Here is a 17546-nt window from a genome sequence, read left to right as displayed (position 1 = left end):
GGAGTTAGAGTAGCAAGCGTTGCCCTGGCACCTGGTGAGCATTGGTTGCAAGTGTTACTCAGCTTTACAAATGAGTGATAAATTTGCAATGCTTCTATCCAATCAGCAGCAGGAATACATAACAGGTCAGTCGGTCGTGACTCTCCAAACACAGAGACGACCAAGTTTGCAGCACTGGAGACAACCTGATGAAAAACAAGTCACTGTGACAACTGATAGAACAGCTATACTATTCACATGTCGTGTATAGTCAGACCAAAACCTCTGACTGCTGTGAAAATAATTCCAGCTCAACTGCAGGATTTTAAACTGTGGTTGGAAGGTTTGAATATCTAATGTGTCAGAGTGCAGGAACACACACGGACCTCCTGAAGAGCTGCGGCTGCGAGGCTCCTGGTTCTGCAGGTGGCAGCAGCAGTGGCCGAGCTGTTCAGGGATGGTACCCACTGCAAACACACACAGTAGCAGAACAGCTGGATTTCCTGTGTGCCTGTCTTTAAGCCCACATGACCAGAGTCAGGCCCTACCTAGAGGTGATGGGGAGTAAGGCCGAGAGCTCCCAGTAGAGAGGCGCCGGCCCGCCGTCTGAGGGGTGTCCGCTGAACTGGGAGACCCCGAGCCCACCTTTGGAAAGCCCATAGGACTTGTGTTGGAGCGCCTTACTGTTCCTGACCTGTAGAACCCAAACAAACATCCAGCAATAAGAGAACAAATCAACTTTCAGGGTTACTTAAAAAGTACAAGGCTTTTGCTTCATCTTTGGTAGCTTTCAAAAGTATTTACAAAAGTATGGTTGTCAACAGTATTCCTTCTTTCTGTTGCTCAAACAGCACAATCATTGATGTGTTAATCAAAGATCTATAACAAATAAAATTTATTATAGCATAAGCTAGAGACAGAAGTAGGTCACAAGAAAATGTGTAAATCCCTTCTTTCCCAAACTGAAGTCAGCACCACTCTCTGTAACAAACAAATCTAGGAGTACTGAGTACTGAACTATTCAAGAAGTTCAAGAATATTTTCTGTTTAGATGGATTTGGTTAACTAATTGAAAAAGTAATTTCCATCATCAGATGTTTATCCACAGCTAGGGTAATAATGCTGGACTTACTGCCTTTTAGACACAATTGATTGAATCCGAGACCATCTTCTGCTCTCCAGTATCTGAAAAGTCCTAAATTCATAACTGTTTACAATTCATTACTCCATAATGTAGTAAAAGTATACCTTCAAAAAGCTCAGATCTTGCTAAATAATTCATCTTAAATAAACTGATTATTAGTTTAAAATAAAGTAATTTTATTTTATTAGTTTAAAATAAACTAATAATCAGTTGCTAAAGCTATGGATGCAAAATATATTGGCACTAACATCAGTATCAGACTGAAATAAAACTGGGCAGGTATTAAGAACTGATATTTATTTCCATCTTGTTGCTGTTTGTTTTTGGAGGGGGAGGAAAGGAGAGTGGCCATGTGGTATGTGTTTCATCATGTGACAGCAATGCAGAAAAGGATTGTGGGAGTCTAAACTGAAAAAGAAAAGCAATGGTGAAGTTAGAAATGTGGCTGTTTTTTGTGGTCAAAGTGAAGTGAAATGTAACGTAATATCAATAAATATCAGCCAAAATTTTTATATGAGTGTACCCCTAGTTAAAAACACACACAGCTGGAGACCAGAAGTTATTCTTCAGGATCAAACCCTCATAGAAACATGAGACTCCAGTCTTCAGACTGACGAACAGGAGAGATCTAATAATTAAACCAGCTACCAAAACATAGTTTTACCTTCAATAAGCCTTTCAGTGTTGACAGTAAAAATAATGTCATCAATTAAAAATCAGGTGCTACCCTTCAGCCATCTCTACCTGTATTTAGTCCCATAATAATACCAGCCATGGCTCCTCCCAGCAACAGCTTGGACAGTTAGAAATATAAGCAGGCATCGAGTTGATGCCATTTCAGTGAACTGATGCAACAAGATGTTCATTATCTGCTATGAACATGGATGTGGTTAATCCATGTTCATGTAACCCACTCCTCCCACAGCAGGCACAACTTACCTGGGGGAGATGTAGAGAGTGGGACTCGGGCTGCTGGACAGGTTCTGCTTGATCCGCTGGTAGTTCCGCACCTGGGTAGGGACAGGAATAGGCGTGGTCTCTGCCCGCGGTGACAGCATGGTGGTCTGTCCTGGGGTGGGCTGAGGCTGCCTGGGTGGGGACAGCAGAGAAGACATTGAGACCAGACATCCAGCATTAGGCTGCTGATTCCACATAGGAAGAACGTTATCAGGGCCATCCAGACCCATAATAAGAAAAGTCAGTTAGAAACCCACAGCTGATGGGAGACAAGTCCAGTCTGCTGAACTCTGTTTCTACCGCTCACAGCTCTTTGTTTGAGCAGCCTGGTAAAAGGCTAAAAAACTTCCAACACTTGGAGAACAAAAACATGGCTGGACTTCCCTGTAAACAAGGCTAAACAACCAATGAGCCTGGAGCACATCCTGCTGAAGGCGGTGCTAGAGGTGGGACTAGAGGCGGGGCTAAAGGCATGTGTTGCAGCAGGGCTCAGTGTTATCAAACACAGGAGGGGAAGTGCATAAAGGCACAGCTCTTTTATATTTTTTGTTGTTCCAGAGGAGGCAGAATGTTCTGAATGTTTGTCATGAACGAGTGACCCAATAGAATTCTGTCTGCATGTAGAACAAGGGCCATGGCAGGAGGAGCAGAATAGACCAGAGGGAAACAGCACTGTGGAAACGCTGGGAGGGTCTTAGGTCTTAGAGAGCCAGACATGTGAGGAGAGGACAAGTCCAGACAAAAATCCACTGAGGGAGCAGCCCCCTGCTCTCCACCCTCCTCCTGCTCACATGACTAGATCTCAGATCTAAACATCACTATGCCCCATCCTGCTCTTCCTCCTCCTCCTTCACACTCCAATAACAATCAGACGTCTGCTAACTTTATTGATCCCTGTGAGGTAGGGGGCAGCTGCATGCTGAAGAGAAGAATTAAATGTATAAATCTGTCTATAGAAAGCGAAACAAGAAAAAGCTGTCAGTCATCTCCCTGTTAACCAAGCAGGCCAGCAGAGGGGGATGGGATCCAACTGAGCTACAGAACCCCGTCACTTCTCTTAGCCCTTAGGACCACCCACTCACCCCCATCTCTAATCCCAAACCCTACAGGACATGAACATAAACACTTCCACATAAACAGGAGCACAGCATTACTACCATCAATAAATCTTAACAGGCAACTCCGATATTTTTGGAACAGTATCTCTCATGGTTAATAGTTAGCTAATTTATGTAACAGTTGTTGACATACAGGAATCAGGCAGTACAGAGACAGATATTACAGAAACAAATGGCTGCAGCAGGAGGAAGCAAACAACGGCACAGAAACAGAGCAACAACAAAAAGAATTCACATTTCCTGAACTTTTCCACATTTTTGGCTTTGCATGTCAACGAGCCAAATACAGAGTAGTGTAATAATCTAGCATAATAAATATGCTAGTTCTCCCCCTGAAAGACTAAAACTTTAAACTTGTACAGAACACTGGAACTGGAAGATATTTTAAATATCCAAACCAAAACATGCAAAAACAATAAATAAAAAACAACTGAAACCAGAAATAAAATGGATGACGATGTCTTTAACCAAAATTGCCCTTCAAAAATAATCAAAATGGAAATTACACAGCTCATTTAAATTCCTTATGTGATTAATTGATTAAAAGCTTATTGTGACAGGCTTAGCTCTGGATTCATTTTCATATCCCTAAAACTATTATTACAACCAGTTGTTTTCATAAATCCCCAATTAAACAGATTCCTCAGCTGCTATGTGCCAGTCTCAGATTTCCTCTGTTTACTAATACTCTACAGCAAAGTTTCCATTAATGTTACATTCAAAACATTATTAGACAGCAGAACTGAGTAAAGCAGATGGTCTCCATCCAATCTGCTCTGCGGCCAGCAGTGCACTCCACAGAACTGGTTTATATATTAACAGTGGCAGTAGAAATCCTCTTTAGCGCCGACGACAAATGATATGGAAGCACGCACACACACACACACACAGTCGAGAAAAAAATTAACACTGCACATCACCCTGAACACAGCATCCCCATCATGAAACACGATAGTGGTGGGATCATATTGTCGGGATGCTGTCCTTCAGCACTGAGAAATTGGAGAACATTTTACCATCCAGAACAACACATTCAGAATACCTGTGTCTGGGGCTGCACCCATCGGAGGCGCTAAAAAGGTATCTAGATTAGGGCTGAAATGATTAGAACAATTTTAATTAATCGATTATTGAAATAGTCAACTTTGTAATATATTAATTGTTAAATGATTTGCCGTTAGATTAAAGAACACATTCAGAGCAGTAATTAAGTCAAAACCGTTATATATATATAACGGTTATAACCGTTATATATATATAACGGTTATTATTGCATTTAAGTCAATAATAAAAAAAAATTTGTCTGTAGATTAGGGGTTGCACCAACTACTCAACTAGTTGACTCTTTACTCTGCAATAACTTTCTTCGGGGCCAGTTGACTAGTCGTAATCACGTGACAAAAATGATTTTTCCAAGAAAACAAAAGATGAACCAGGTGAGTTCCTCAGACAGCTCAAGTTGTCTAAAAAAGTAAATAATTTACCCAAGAGAAGCTGAAAATTCCAGCAAGTGCTACTGGAATAGGGTACATTGCGTAGCGCGGTGGTTCACCCCACATAGAGAGACTGTAGACCGCGGTAGACTGTAGTCTGACTCCCCTCCTCGGTTCGCTGGGCCCATGCTTCTCTCCACTCCCTTTTATTATCCGTTTGATTATTCTGAATAATTTATTCATGAGATAAAAACTAACCTAGGAAAATTGTTAGTTGTTAATTAAAAAAATCATAATTTGCTTGCCACTATTAGCTAATATTTATTTTGTTATTCAAAAAGGATTTTTTTTATTGGGATCCTCTAATGCCTTTCTAATATTGCAAAGAAAAGCTAAATTAAATGAAAAATCTACAGAATGTGTCTATGCCGAATTTTTAAAAATCCAATTGATCGTCAGAATAATCGATAATTAAAATAACTGAATTGCTGCAGTACCACTCTAACTGCAGGTAGAGACATATTTTTAAAAAACGTAAAACTTTGTCTGTAGATTATTTGCCTTCCACATCAAGTATTCAGGACTCTGCGTTGGTCTAAATCCCAATATACATTAAGGTTTATGTTTGCAATGTAGAGGTGTGAATACTTTTACCAGGTAATGTGGATTTATTTGAAATCACTTATGCAGAAAAAAGAAGAGAATTTAGTTTGACCAACTGCATCTATTCTAATGAAAAACTGGCGTGTCAGACTAACATCCAGACATTAGTCACTTTTTGCTGATGCAGCGGATGATCTGGTGGGTGTGTGAAGCCATTTTTATTCACGCAGTTCTCCGGTGGTTGGTTGAGTGGTGGTGTTTTTAGCACACCACCACTTGGTTTTTTGACTCCGTGTCTGATTTGTATCCGACTCATCATGCAGATATTAACATGCGCATTCACCAGCGGCATGCATGAGACATCACCCCAGGCTGGGAGGAGGCTATTTTTCTTGGCATGACGTGATTGAAAAACAAAGACAGACTGGTTGACCCAGAACTATTACAAGAACAACATTACATGGATGTGAACTGAAGGTTGAACGTAAATGAAATCTGGTGGCATTACGCCAGGTAACACTAATGACACCAAGAAACGCCTTCACGTGTGTGACACATAACGCAAAATATGCAGCATCACAACATCCTGGTTTGTTCTTTGGCTGTTTAATAATTGCAAATTCTAGACATTCCCTGTTTTTAAAGATCTGAACTTCAACATCCACCATGATTTTTTTTATTATGTATGCTGAATGTTTAAGACCCAATTCCAAACACAAATTAAAAGAAAAAAAAACAACACCTCAGTCATTAAAACCAGCCTGACATCTAAAAACACTCAGAAATTCAAACAATTAGAAGCCTTAAAGCAGGGGTCCCCAAACTACGGCCCGCGGGCCGGATCCGGCCCGCCTCCACATTTGGTCCGCCCCCCTGAACAATACCAGAGCGCATTCAGATTTTTTTTCATTTACCGTATTTTCCGGACTATAAGCCGTTTATATGTGGATTTTTCTTCAACCACCAGGGGGCTCTTTAGCAGGAAGTGAATCATTGAAAGTCTGGTTACTTGCGCGCCAACATTGGGCCCACAAGCAGCAAAATGAGTAAGAAACAGAGCAGATGTCTTTGGAAAGTTTATTTGCAAAGGGGAAAAGACCAAGAGAAGAGACAGGAGAATGGATTTATCCCGGACCGGTAGGTGACTCCCACATTACAAGCCCGCTCTGCGTAACACGCGGCGACAGGCTGCTATTGAGGCAATGAAGCTTCAAGCTGCTTTGCCACGTGCAGATCAAGCACGCTGTGTTCAAGCAACATACCTCCGGTGTTATTGTCTCCCATCACTCCCTGATGGGACCGTCTCATTGCAGAGAAACAAGCTCAGGGCCCCCGTTAGTCATTATCGTGAGTTAAAATTTTCACGAAAGTAAAATGTTCATTTTTGTGGCGCTTCTGTTATTTTGAAGGGATATATAAACGTTACCATAGCGATCAGAGTCAGAGCGTTTGGGCAGTGGTCGAGAGGAGACGAGTAGAGCTTGTGAGTCTTAAGTCTGGTTTAGACGGAAAATTTTAAGAATTGTCAGCCGATTCTCCAAACCTCTGTGACCACAGAGCTGATAAAGTCCAACAGGTTTGATTGGTTCGTGGGTCCAAGGCAGGAGCAACATGAACCGATTCCATTCACGAACGTCCCGATTCCAGAGGATAATTCAGTAAAACCCCCAACATAGTGGGAATTTAGAATAACCAAACACAGATGACGATGTAGAAGCAATAGTGATAGTTTGTGGACTCATTTTAAGAGATAAAAGGCGTAACAAAAAGAAAAGGCGGTGGATAAAAGACGACGGGAGCAGCCGCTCTATTTGCTGCACTATGATTTGGAGGTGAATATGTTTTTTCATAGTTAACATTTTTAACTGAATAAACATAATAATGACCTTTAGATTTAATAATAAACATTACCACATATCATCTCCAATATCTACCGGACTCTCAGTTGCGCGATATGTCAGCTGTTTGGGACTCCCCTCTGTTCTTACGTCACCGCGCATTTTTAATAGGCAACCTGTCACATTCAACAGGTCGTATTCTCATTCCAAGTCAGGGAAAACGCCACAGGCTGCGATAAAAGGGCCAAGACAACTCAAATAGGGCATATTCAGTATTTAGTGGGAACACCCTCTCCCCCCCGAGCCGCAACAAAATTTCCAAGTCTTGGCCGGTCCGCGGTAATAAAAAGGTTGGGGACCACTGATTTAGCACATGCTAGTAGCAGACACGAAGGATCAGCACTTTTACTGTTACAGTTACCGTTCGGAAACTACCGTAATCAGTTCTGTTAAATCTAATCTTGGCAACTTTTTCTTTTTCAACCCTAATAAATGTGATATTCAATTGACCTGTTATGACTCAAATTTTGGGTGTCCGCCCCCCTCTGCTGCTGCTGCATCGTTGTGGAAAACCTGGAGCGGCAGAGATATTTGCGGCTTATTTGTGTATGTTTACTAGTTTTAAAAAAAACTTTGGGGTTGTGGCTTATAGTCCAGTGCGGCTCATAGTTGGGAAAATACGGACTATAATCCTTCCTGGATTTTTTCTGTGAAGAACCCAGAGAGGGTTATTTGGTTATTATTTATTTCCTGACTTGTTCTGTGAAGAACCCAGAGAATGTTATTTGATTGTGCTTTCTGGAAAACAATAAATTTTTGCATTTATTCACTCCTGCAATTGTCACACTTTTCTGTTACAAACTGACTTCGGCCCCCCACCAGAGAAGAGAAAAGTTATGTGGCCTTCACAGGAAAAGGTTTGGGGACCCCTGGCCTTAAAGTAACATGAAGTGGTAAAAATATTAACGTAAACTAAGCATCTTTCTAATCTGAAATAAAATGACACATTCAGGAAAACGGATTAGAAAAATAATTTACCGTCCTCATAAAAGCTTTTGGTTAAAATAAACTCTTACGCTAAAACAAATGAACATAAGTCTTGTGTAATGTGCTAAAGTCTCATACTCACCCTGCACACATAAGAAAGTCATTGGACGGTCGGTGACCGGCTCCTACTGGGTGGTCATCTATGGGGGAAGACAAAAACAGTTAAGTATAGAGGTCAGAAGTCTACAGCATTTAATGAGGACAAAGAGGAGAACATAAACTAGATCTTTAGTTTATGTTCAGTCAGCAAACAGTCATTGTTTGCTGACTGGATGAACCAGTGTCAGTCTGTGTGAGTTACTTAGAGAAGAAGCTATGCAGCGGTACACTTCACTTAAGATTGCATAATATTAGCAAAATGGTGATAACAATGGCAAATATTGTGATGACTACATCATGTCTATTTTCTTCTTCCCTCTCCTCATCTGTCACTCTAACCCAGTGTTTTTCAACCTTTTTTGAGCCAAGGTACATTGTTTTAATTGAAAAAATCTCGAGGCACACCACCAACCAAAAATTTAAACAAAGATACTCTGTAGCCGCCTCTATTACATATATAGTCATTCTTATCAAAGTGTCTCGAGTAGGAATCAAATAAACACAAAAATTTATTTTTATCACATTTTGCATTTCTTATTTCAAATTGCACGTAACATGTCCACTTAAAAAAAGCCTGAACAGTGCCACAACACTGTGGTCTTAAATTTAAAGAAGTTGTAGAAAACTTCAAAGTGTTTTACAAACTAACCCACAAGTATTCTTATATATATATATATATATATATATATATATATATATATATCTTATTCTGAAAGAAGCAATGATATTTGGGAAACATTTCACTTCATATTCACTGTTACAATATGAAGAGTTGCATGTACAAAATGTCAATATCTGTATATTTTACCCACCTGGTGTGAAACCTGTGCATGTTTGGATGAAAACAGCTGATTTCCTGGCAGAAATTGAAGAAAGACAAAGCTCTTCCTCAACAACTCTGTCTCTCTGTTTTTAGTTTTTATAGTAACCAGGTTTGTGGAGCTCGCTTCACACAGACATGTGGGAAATGGACCTATGTTCTTTCCAACTACTGCTGAGCTTCACTGTCTTTTCCATCACTGTCATCACAGTCTTGCTAGATACGATGCTCTCACAGCTACCTGTAACATTCATGCATCACTAATTCTCTTGTTTTAATGTAAAATGCTGTGTACCTACTGCCATCTAGTGGTAAGAAAATTACACGATTACGCCGCTAGTCACAACTAACCATGGTTTTGTTCACACCGAGCTTAATGCAGCGGCTCCATTTCCCTCCTGTAGTGCCAGATCGACAGCCCTCAAGATATGAGTCTGAAAACATTTCTCCGTCGTGCCTGCTGCTAGCATGAGGTTGTTGTAAATGAAAATTAACGCGTTCTTCTTTGATTTACAATTTTGACTTCTAATGATTCACTTCCTGCTAGAGAGCCCCCTGGTGGCTGACGAAAAATACACAGAAAAGCCGTACCGGGCTACAATCTGTATGGTTCAAAGTTTAGGAAAAAAGTAGCACCTTATAGTCTGGAAAATACGGTACCATAGGTGAAATTAAATAATTTCCATGGCACACCTGACGATCACTGCGGAACAGTGGTTGAAAAACACTGCTCTAGCCGTTAGCACTTTGGGCAATATTATTAGTGTCCTCTGTGAGCATCTGCTGCCTTGAGATTCTGTTCTAGGTAAAAATATATAACATTAGCTTGTAAAATACATACAGAATTACATACAGCATGTGTCAAAATCTAACTTTCGGCCAACTGGCAAAAAATCTGCACTCATCAACGATGGATGCAGAAAAGCAAGGGTATATTAGCAACTAGTTACCGGTAGAGTCAATCGCCTCAAGTCATATGACATCGTCTACACTTGACACCAGCAAGAAAAAGAAAAAACAAAAAATACACACATAAGAACATACAGATTCTTGTATCTGTATGTTCAGTAACCATATGAATGGAAAATGAAGAAAGTTTTGAGTTCTGTTGCATGTTGGTGCACTGGGTTTTTTGTAATTAAATATAGCCGTCACTTTAAGAGATTCTGTTTCTTGTTGCTATTAACCCTATAAAGCATAACATAGTCCAAAACAATAATATCTCAATTTTCTGTGAAGTTGATGTTTAAAGTAAAACCACATTTGAGTCATACAAACAGGCAGTTTTGTGTTGAACTACCTGCAGAAACACCACTGTTCTGTGGACTAAGACAGAAGGAAAAGTGTTTACAGTTTTGAAGAACATCAGCACCTGAGCATATTTGGGCTTACATGACATTTAAAGAGTTAAATGCATCAAGGTCAAGGTTTACCACATATGAGCAAAAATAAACTATATGCATGATTTCAGGTTCAATAAACAGATTTGCAACATAGATACATTAGAATTAGTTAAGGAATCAGTAAGTATGAAGATAATAGCTTCATACTATTATTAAATTCCTGTCACCTATCTGGTGACAGGAATTTGCTGGTTTTCACCTTGACCAATGACAGAAACCGTTGGAACCTCAAAACTATAAACGTCTTAAACACAAACAGTTTGAAGTATAAATAGTCTTCATTGTGGAAGTTGTTACTGATTGAAGACGCCTCAGAGTTCGCCATTTTCTGTATGGATGTCGCAACAAACAAATCAATCGCATGATAAATTAAAATGAGCTTGATAATAAATAAAGGGCAATAATAAAATGAGGGCAATAATATTACTTGTTTGTTTTCGTCCTATATCTCTCTCTTTTTACCAAAGAGACTGGATGACAAAAAGCTTCACTCTGGTGCCTTGCGTTACTTCCTCCCCTCTCAATTCCTTGGTAATGGCTCAACACACAAGGAGCTAAAAGCGTCAGTTTTTCTCCACTCGGGCTGTTGGGTTCCAACAAATAGGACACGATAGCAACATCAGTGACAAAAGTTTAACAGTTTTAAACTTTCTTGTGTCACATCGCTAGCCCACATGTGCACATCTGCATGTACGAGCTAGAAATTTCACATGCACAAATTACGACGTTCGCTCTTCTGGATGAGGACAAGCAACTATCACACCTCACTGTGCAAGCTATATAGAAATTAATGGAGAGGGAGCAGCGCTGTCTCCCGTCACTGTGTGACCATTACCTCAGTTACTTACCAGGCTCCTGATCTCCTACCACAGAGTGCAGCATAAAGCAAGCCAGGGATATGCTGGTTTAAAAGCTGAAAGTGACAGCTGCAGTCAGGAAGCGTTTATTTTTTAACTGAATGACCGTGGTGTACCACTGAACCTGTGGAGCTGCTAGGTTGTAAAACATTAGCCACTAAACAATACAGCCAACAAATCTGCGCCTAAAATGCACCGATGGTTGGGGACTGTCCTATTGACAGTCCACAATCACTGAGGTTAGGTGGCGTTTCTGATATGGACAACCGCCCAGGGTGGCATGTTGTTGTGGGTGGCTCACCTCCCCCGCCTCCCCTGCCATCAAGCGAGGATCTGAATGTGAACAGTGCCTAATGCAAACTCTCCCCATCCCAATGTTTTATTATAAAATGTCTTCCAGTTCCAGTGCTAAATGTTCTGTCGAAATTAGTTAATTGATCTCTGAAAGGGTGTTATCTGTATTGTTATGCAATTTTTTAATGCCATTAGTTAACAATGGTCTCAAAATGACAATATTATTGTTTATCGCAAACATTTCTGAGACACTCAATTGCCCAGCAAAATTTATCGCGACAAGCCTGCAGTTGTCCTTTGCTGCATGTCTTCTCCCTCTCTCACAACCCTCTTTTCTGTCAATCTACTGTAAAATAGAGATTTCATAGAGAAAATTCATAAATTCATAAAGGATTTTAGAGCCTAAAAATCCTTTATGAAATAAATGAATGATACTGCATCAAGGTGTTCAATACTGCCTTTTCTAATGTCTGCTTGAATGCAATTCTTATTTGCAGGAAATTCTATATGCCAATAATATTTAAACTGTTGGATAGAACTTCGTAGCCTTACTGCAATTAGCATTCTTGAACCTATTGGCTTTATATTACTGAAAGCAAAGGGGTCTAAGTTCTTTTTAATTTTTTATGTAGACTAAATGGAGTACATGCTGGAACACTTACAGCTGTCAGTGGAGATGTGAGGTACCAGAACAAAATCGTCAGTGTCGCAGGAAGAGTTTTTGCTGCTGGTGCTTCCTACAGACTCCTTGGACAGCTGCAGGAAGTTGGGGGGACCAAGTGGAGGTGATGACAAACCATCCTCAACCAAAGTCTGCATATCTGGAAGAGACTGTGGAGGAGCCATAAAGAGAAGGAAGAGAGGGTCAAACTGTTTTGTGCCTTCAAAAGTGCTGTTACAGCTTCCAGGCTGACTTGTTGCTTCAGTTAAATGAAGAAAACCACACAGGTCTGCAGAACATACACAGAGACGCATTGCTCTGCATTCACCATAATGTAGTGATATAAGATGAGCCATTGTGCAAAAAAAGTCCCCCCGACAGCATAGCCCTTAGGATCACTGGGAAACTCAAACCACTCAATAAGGTGGCAACCCATGGAGGCTAGTCAGTTAACCACTTAACAATAATCCCTTCTGAACAAGGATTTATTAAGTACCATCAAACTCACAGGTGGAGAGCTGTAGCGGATAGAGGGGGAGGAGCCACAGGGTCCTTCTGTCACTGCGTTGTTGACGCTGGGGACGGGTACTGGACACGCTGAGGGAAACATAGTGACTATTATTAGCATTTACTGTGCATTGAACTGCAGTAGGGTTGAGAAATTTCCCAAGTTTGTAATCTTTGTACTTACATTTTTTGATGGTGGATGAAGGTTCCAAGAAAGGATGGTTGAAAAATGTGTCTGCAGAGAAGTTAATTACAGATATAGGACAGAGTATGAGACTTCAACAAGCCTGAAGGCAAAGCTCAAGATATGCAAAATTGCTGTCATTAACCACTTATTACTTAGAGAAGCGTTCAGCAAGCCTTTTCAATCCAGTCATTTTTCATTCTTGCTGTTATTAGATGAAATACGCATAATCCGTTTAAAAAAATTAAAATTAAATTTTTCATATTTTAGAGCAACAACTTTTTAAGAGGAATAAAGCATGTTATTTTCTTAGAATGAGACCAATTCCCATATGAATGGAAAATGAAAGTTTTGAGTTCCGTTGCATGCTGGTGCACTGGGTTTTTTGTAATTAAATATAGCCGTCACTTTAAGAGATTCTGTTTCTTGTTGCTATTAGAGCTTCACATCCTCCACAAGCAAAAACTTAAAAACCTCTTTGCACTATTAGTGCTGTTTTGTTGTAGAAATTCTACATAGGTGTGTAAAAATGTACAGAGATAAGTGCTACAATCACCTTATTACATCTGTAATGCTTTATGGAGGAATTTTCCTGAATTCCTCCAGAATTCAGGAAAAGTTGCTGAGCACCACCATCCAAGAATACAAGAATCCTCAATACCATCCCTGAGTTGATCTGCCTCACCAGCTGCACCCTGTTCCTATCAGCAGGGATGGGAATCGAGAACCAGTTCTTCTAGTTCAATTACTTAGAATGGTCATAAGGTTCCAATAATATGCGAAGCATTTGCATGCCTGTATCATTTTTGTTCAGTTTTGAAGAGCCATTGTGGTGAGGGTGAGGAGTCACATGAGGCTCTGGAAGAGGAGGTTGAAGCCTCCTGATGTAGAGAAAAGACTCACCAAAGTCCATCCTGTCTTTCTGATTCCTCTGCAGCAACCCAAGCAAAAGGTCACCAAGTTGAGGAGATGTCTCCCTGGGGATTCTGCAGAATGTCAACATTAATATCAGAGAATGGTTGGAAAGCAGAAAGCCAGCCGTTTCCAAGTAGGGTGTGGTGGCTTCTACCAGTCAAGCATCAATGTGATTGGTCACAATTTAAGTATTTTTCTATACAGTACTCATCTTTTTCTATGCTCTACCTTAAGGACATGTGGGTTTAAAACACAATTTTCCAATAAATAACATCTTGCATTAGGAGCTCAATTACTTATTTTGGAAGAGTACAACTGACTCAACCCAGGATCAGAACTATAGTAAATAAAAATAATGTGTACTACCAAGTATTCAGATAAACTGTGGCTGGGATTTTAGCATTTTATAATAATATACACATCAGGAATTTGTGAAAATATGTACAGATTACAAATAATAACAAAATTAATGGTTTATATATATATGGGTAGGAAATTGTCTGTTTACATGAATGAAGTAGATTCAAGAAGTGATGAAATTATAGTGTGTTGATTCAAAATGAGATTAGGAATTGACCTCAAACCCACAAGCCATGCAGATCTAAGAAGCAACCATCAGTACAAAGATTGTGACTTACATAGGTTGTAGACTCTTATTCTTCTCATAAAACATCCTCAAATCCTGTGGACTATTAGCCTGAGAAAGGTGACAAAACAATTTGTGATGTTAGAACGCATGACTTGACTCACTTATCTGATTGCTATGGTTCTTGCGCATCGTATTAACCTGGAATGGTGGCTTGCCAGCCAGACACTGATAGATGACCGTTCCGATGCTCCACAGGTCAGCCTTGGCATCATAGTTCTGGGACATGATGACCTCTGGGGCCTGATAGAACACATCACAACAAGGAGAGCAAGAAGACTTACAAAGCAAGCTTCTGGCAAAGGTAAGAACTCCAAATGTTGACCCTGTATATAGCTCCCAAACAATGTGAACCACATCAGTTTTTAGCTCCAAATGCAGAATTTAGGAAAAGTTTCTGAGCACCACCACCCAAGAATACAAGAATCCTCAATACTATCCCTGAGTTGATCTGCCTCACCAGCTGCACCCTGTTCCCATCAGCAGGGATGGAAATCGAGAACCAGTTCTTCTAGTTCAATTACTTAGGATGGTCATAACGGTTCCAATAACATACGACGCATTTGCATGATGACATATTTACATATTTACAGTATTCAAAGTATGTTTATATTTCACAAAAAATAATACTAAGGTCAGTTGCAACATGTTCAGAACTTTAATCACAATAAATGGAAGACATCCAACATCTTCAAACAGTTGACCACACAGCATCCAACTGATTTGTATGACTGTAGAGTTTGATACGTTGCTTAGCAACGGTGGTGACTCTCGAGGAGAGCTTCCACCACTGCATCTGGTATGAATGCCCCAAGTAACGTTAAACTCTGCGTCCTGGTTATTGTTGGTTAAACAAATCAACAGATATGAACTGAAATGGTGCACTTGGACTAGACCTTTCTTCAGACAGGTCCCCCATTATTTGCTGACAAGTTTTCACTCTCACACTATACACTATACACTCATCGACAACTTTTCTGGCAATGACTCGTCCTCTGATGACCCATGCTTTCTTCTGCATACGCAGCAAAGTTCCTGCCACTCTATCATGTCCTTCACTGTGTGCTACAGAGGAACGGCTCTGTGGTCCTCCAGAAAAGTCTGAACTCTGCCGCCACACATCAAGAGCCCGCTTGTTCCATCTTTGTTGACAACCAGTCTATCAGTCGTTGTAGTTGGAAATTGTACACCTTCTTGTGCTGCCAGGCATAAGTCTCTAAACACATCTTCTCTTTCGCCAACTGTAATGACACCAGATGAAGGGACCACCTCCCACTTTTCTTTATCTGTGATCTTGACATGCAGGAACTTTTTTGCTGCTCTCCAAATCCATGCAACTACTCCTATCAGTTTTCACAAACTGCTGAAGCGCCTCACGTCCACTAGTTGCTGGACTACTGCAGCTGCAGGCGGCCTCCTAGAGACAAGACAGTTTGGCTGTCAACGAGGTGGAACCACTTCTCAACTTTGATTGGGCAATGTTTCTGGAAATAGGTCTTTAGCCGGGCTGGAAAGACTGCTCCGCATATCTCCGCTTTCACGGGGTCACCATTGCGGTTGAGAGGAGTCAGCTTGGCCTTAGACTCAACCAACCTCACACTTACATCATCAGTGCATTCCCAACGTAGGTACAACACAGCACCATATGCATGCTCACTGCCATCAGAAAATGTGATGCCAATTGGACCTGCACATGGGACTGGTGGTGTCAGGGATCTGATGAATCTGAGTTGGCTCAGGTCAGCATATTCTTCTAGCAGCTTTATGGCATCCTCTCGGAGTTCTTTGGACAGAGCAGCATCCCAGGTGTCTTTTGTGCAATACATTAGCTTTACTTATTGAAAAGCCCTTCGAACCAGAATAGCTCCTTTCTGCTTTGCAGGAGCCACAAGACCAAGTGGATCATAGAGAGCAGAGACTTAACAGTTCTCTTCTGGTAAGAGGATTTGGGGTTTGTCCTTTTACTTCTTCTCTTAGAAGGTCCTGACCAAGGCGCATTTTCTTCTTCCTCTTGGAAAAGTTCACTGCAACCATGACATGCAGCTTGTCATCTTCAATGGTGTAACCCAGACCGAGAGCTTTGTTATCTTTTTCAGTGAGCTGGTTAGGCAAGATCATGGTCTTTAATTCCATGTTAACTTCTCTTGACTCCTCCCTCCCACCTTTACTAGAGTAGACCCAGGGCTTCATGAAAAATCCTCCAGCTTTAAGGATCGGCTCAATGTTGGATGTGAGGAGTTTCAGGTGGTCAAAGTTGTTGTTAGATGTCAAGATGTCATCGACGTAGACGTCTTCTTCCAGCACACTTTTCTCCTCTTTGAATTTTGTGAATGGGGGTAGGCTGGCAGTCTCCCGCATGGCAACTTGGGCTATACAGCCAGCAGGTTTATCTCCGATATTGACCCTTGTTATGGCAAAATCTTCTATTTCAGCAGCCTCACCGTCACGCCACAGAAACCTGTGCAGATGAACCTCTTTCTCTTCTAACCACACAGAGTTGTAAATTTTTTGGATGTCACCAAGGGCAGCAAAGACACCAGCTCGGAACCTCAGGAGGACAGCTCTGATCGGATTTAAGACATCAGGACCTTTAATCAACATATCATTCAAACTCAGACCTCTGTACTTCTGGCTGCTGTTCCACACTAGCCTCACTGGAGTAGATATGGAATGTGGATTTAGTGCAATCAGATGACTTATATACCACACTGGCACAGTCCAGCTTTGTAGTACTTCTTTGGACAGTTTCACTGCAGCTTTGCGATCAACCATTTCATGGATTTGTGAAGAATAGGCCAATCTCCACTCTGGGTCCTTTGCCAACTGTTTTTCCGTCCTGAGGAATGTAGCTTCTAATGCTTTCCTATTGTTGGGGCGAGAAGCCAAATCTTCAGTCCATGGATATTTGGCATGCCAGTGTGGTTCAGGAGTGTGGTGGTCAACATTTACATATGTCAAGCCATTTCTCACCGTCTCCATCTCTTTCTCTTCAGCCAAAGACATTTCCTTCCCTCCGGGTTGGCAATTCCCGCAGCGACATC

The 17546-nt window shown here is 40.9% G+C and overlaps 1 protein-coding gene across 2 annotated transcripts in view; it reads right to left on the bottom strand.

Annotated features, from left to right (window-relative positions):
- The window catches only part of ulk2 (unc-51 like autophagy activating kinase 2), a 78479-nt gene that overhangs the window by 10529 nt on the left and 50404 nt on the right, over positions 1–17546 (bottom strand). For both annotated transcript variants that reach the window (XM_008425215.3, XM_008425214.3), the window contains 10 exons: positions 14647–14748; positions 14498–14556; positions 13848–13930; positions 12945–12995; positions 12762–12850; positions 12255–12423; positions 8202–8259; positions 2063–2212; positions 528–673; positions 366–446 (listed from right to left, as the gene is read on the bottom strand). In XM_008425215.3, the coding sequence (XP_008423437.1) occupies positions 366–446; positions 528–673; positions 2063–2212; positions 8202–8259; positions 12255–12423; positions 12762–12850; positions 12945–12995; positions 13848–13930; positions 14498–14556; positions 14647–14748 (988 nt within the window). The remainder of the gene's footprint in view (positions 1–365; positions 447–527; positions 674–2062; positions 2213–8201; positions 8260–12254; positions 12424–12761; positions 12851–12944; positions 12996–13847; positions 13931–14497; positions 14557–14646; positions 14749–17546) is intronic.

This window comes from Poecilia reticulata, chromosome 13 (assembly GCF_904066995.2).
Source record: "Poecilia reticulata chromosome 13, P_reticulata-male-v2, whole genome shotgun sequence".
Taxonomy (NCBI): domain Eukaryota; kingdom Metazoa; phylum Chordata; class Actinopteri; order Cyprinodontiformes; family Poeciliidae; genus Poecilia; species Poecilia reticulata.
This window is presented reverse-complemented; position numbering and strand designations above follow the sequence as displayed.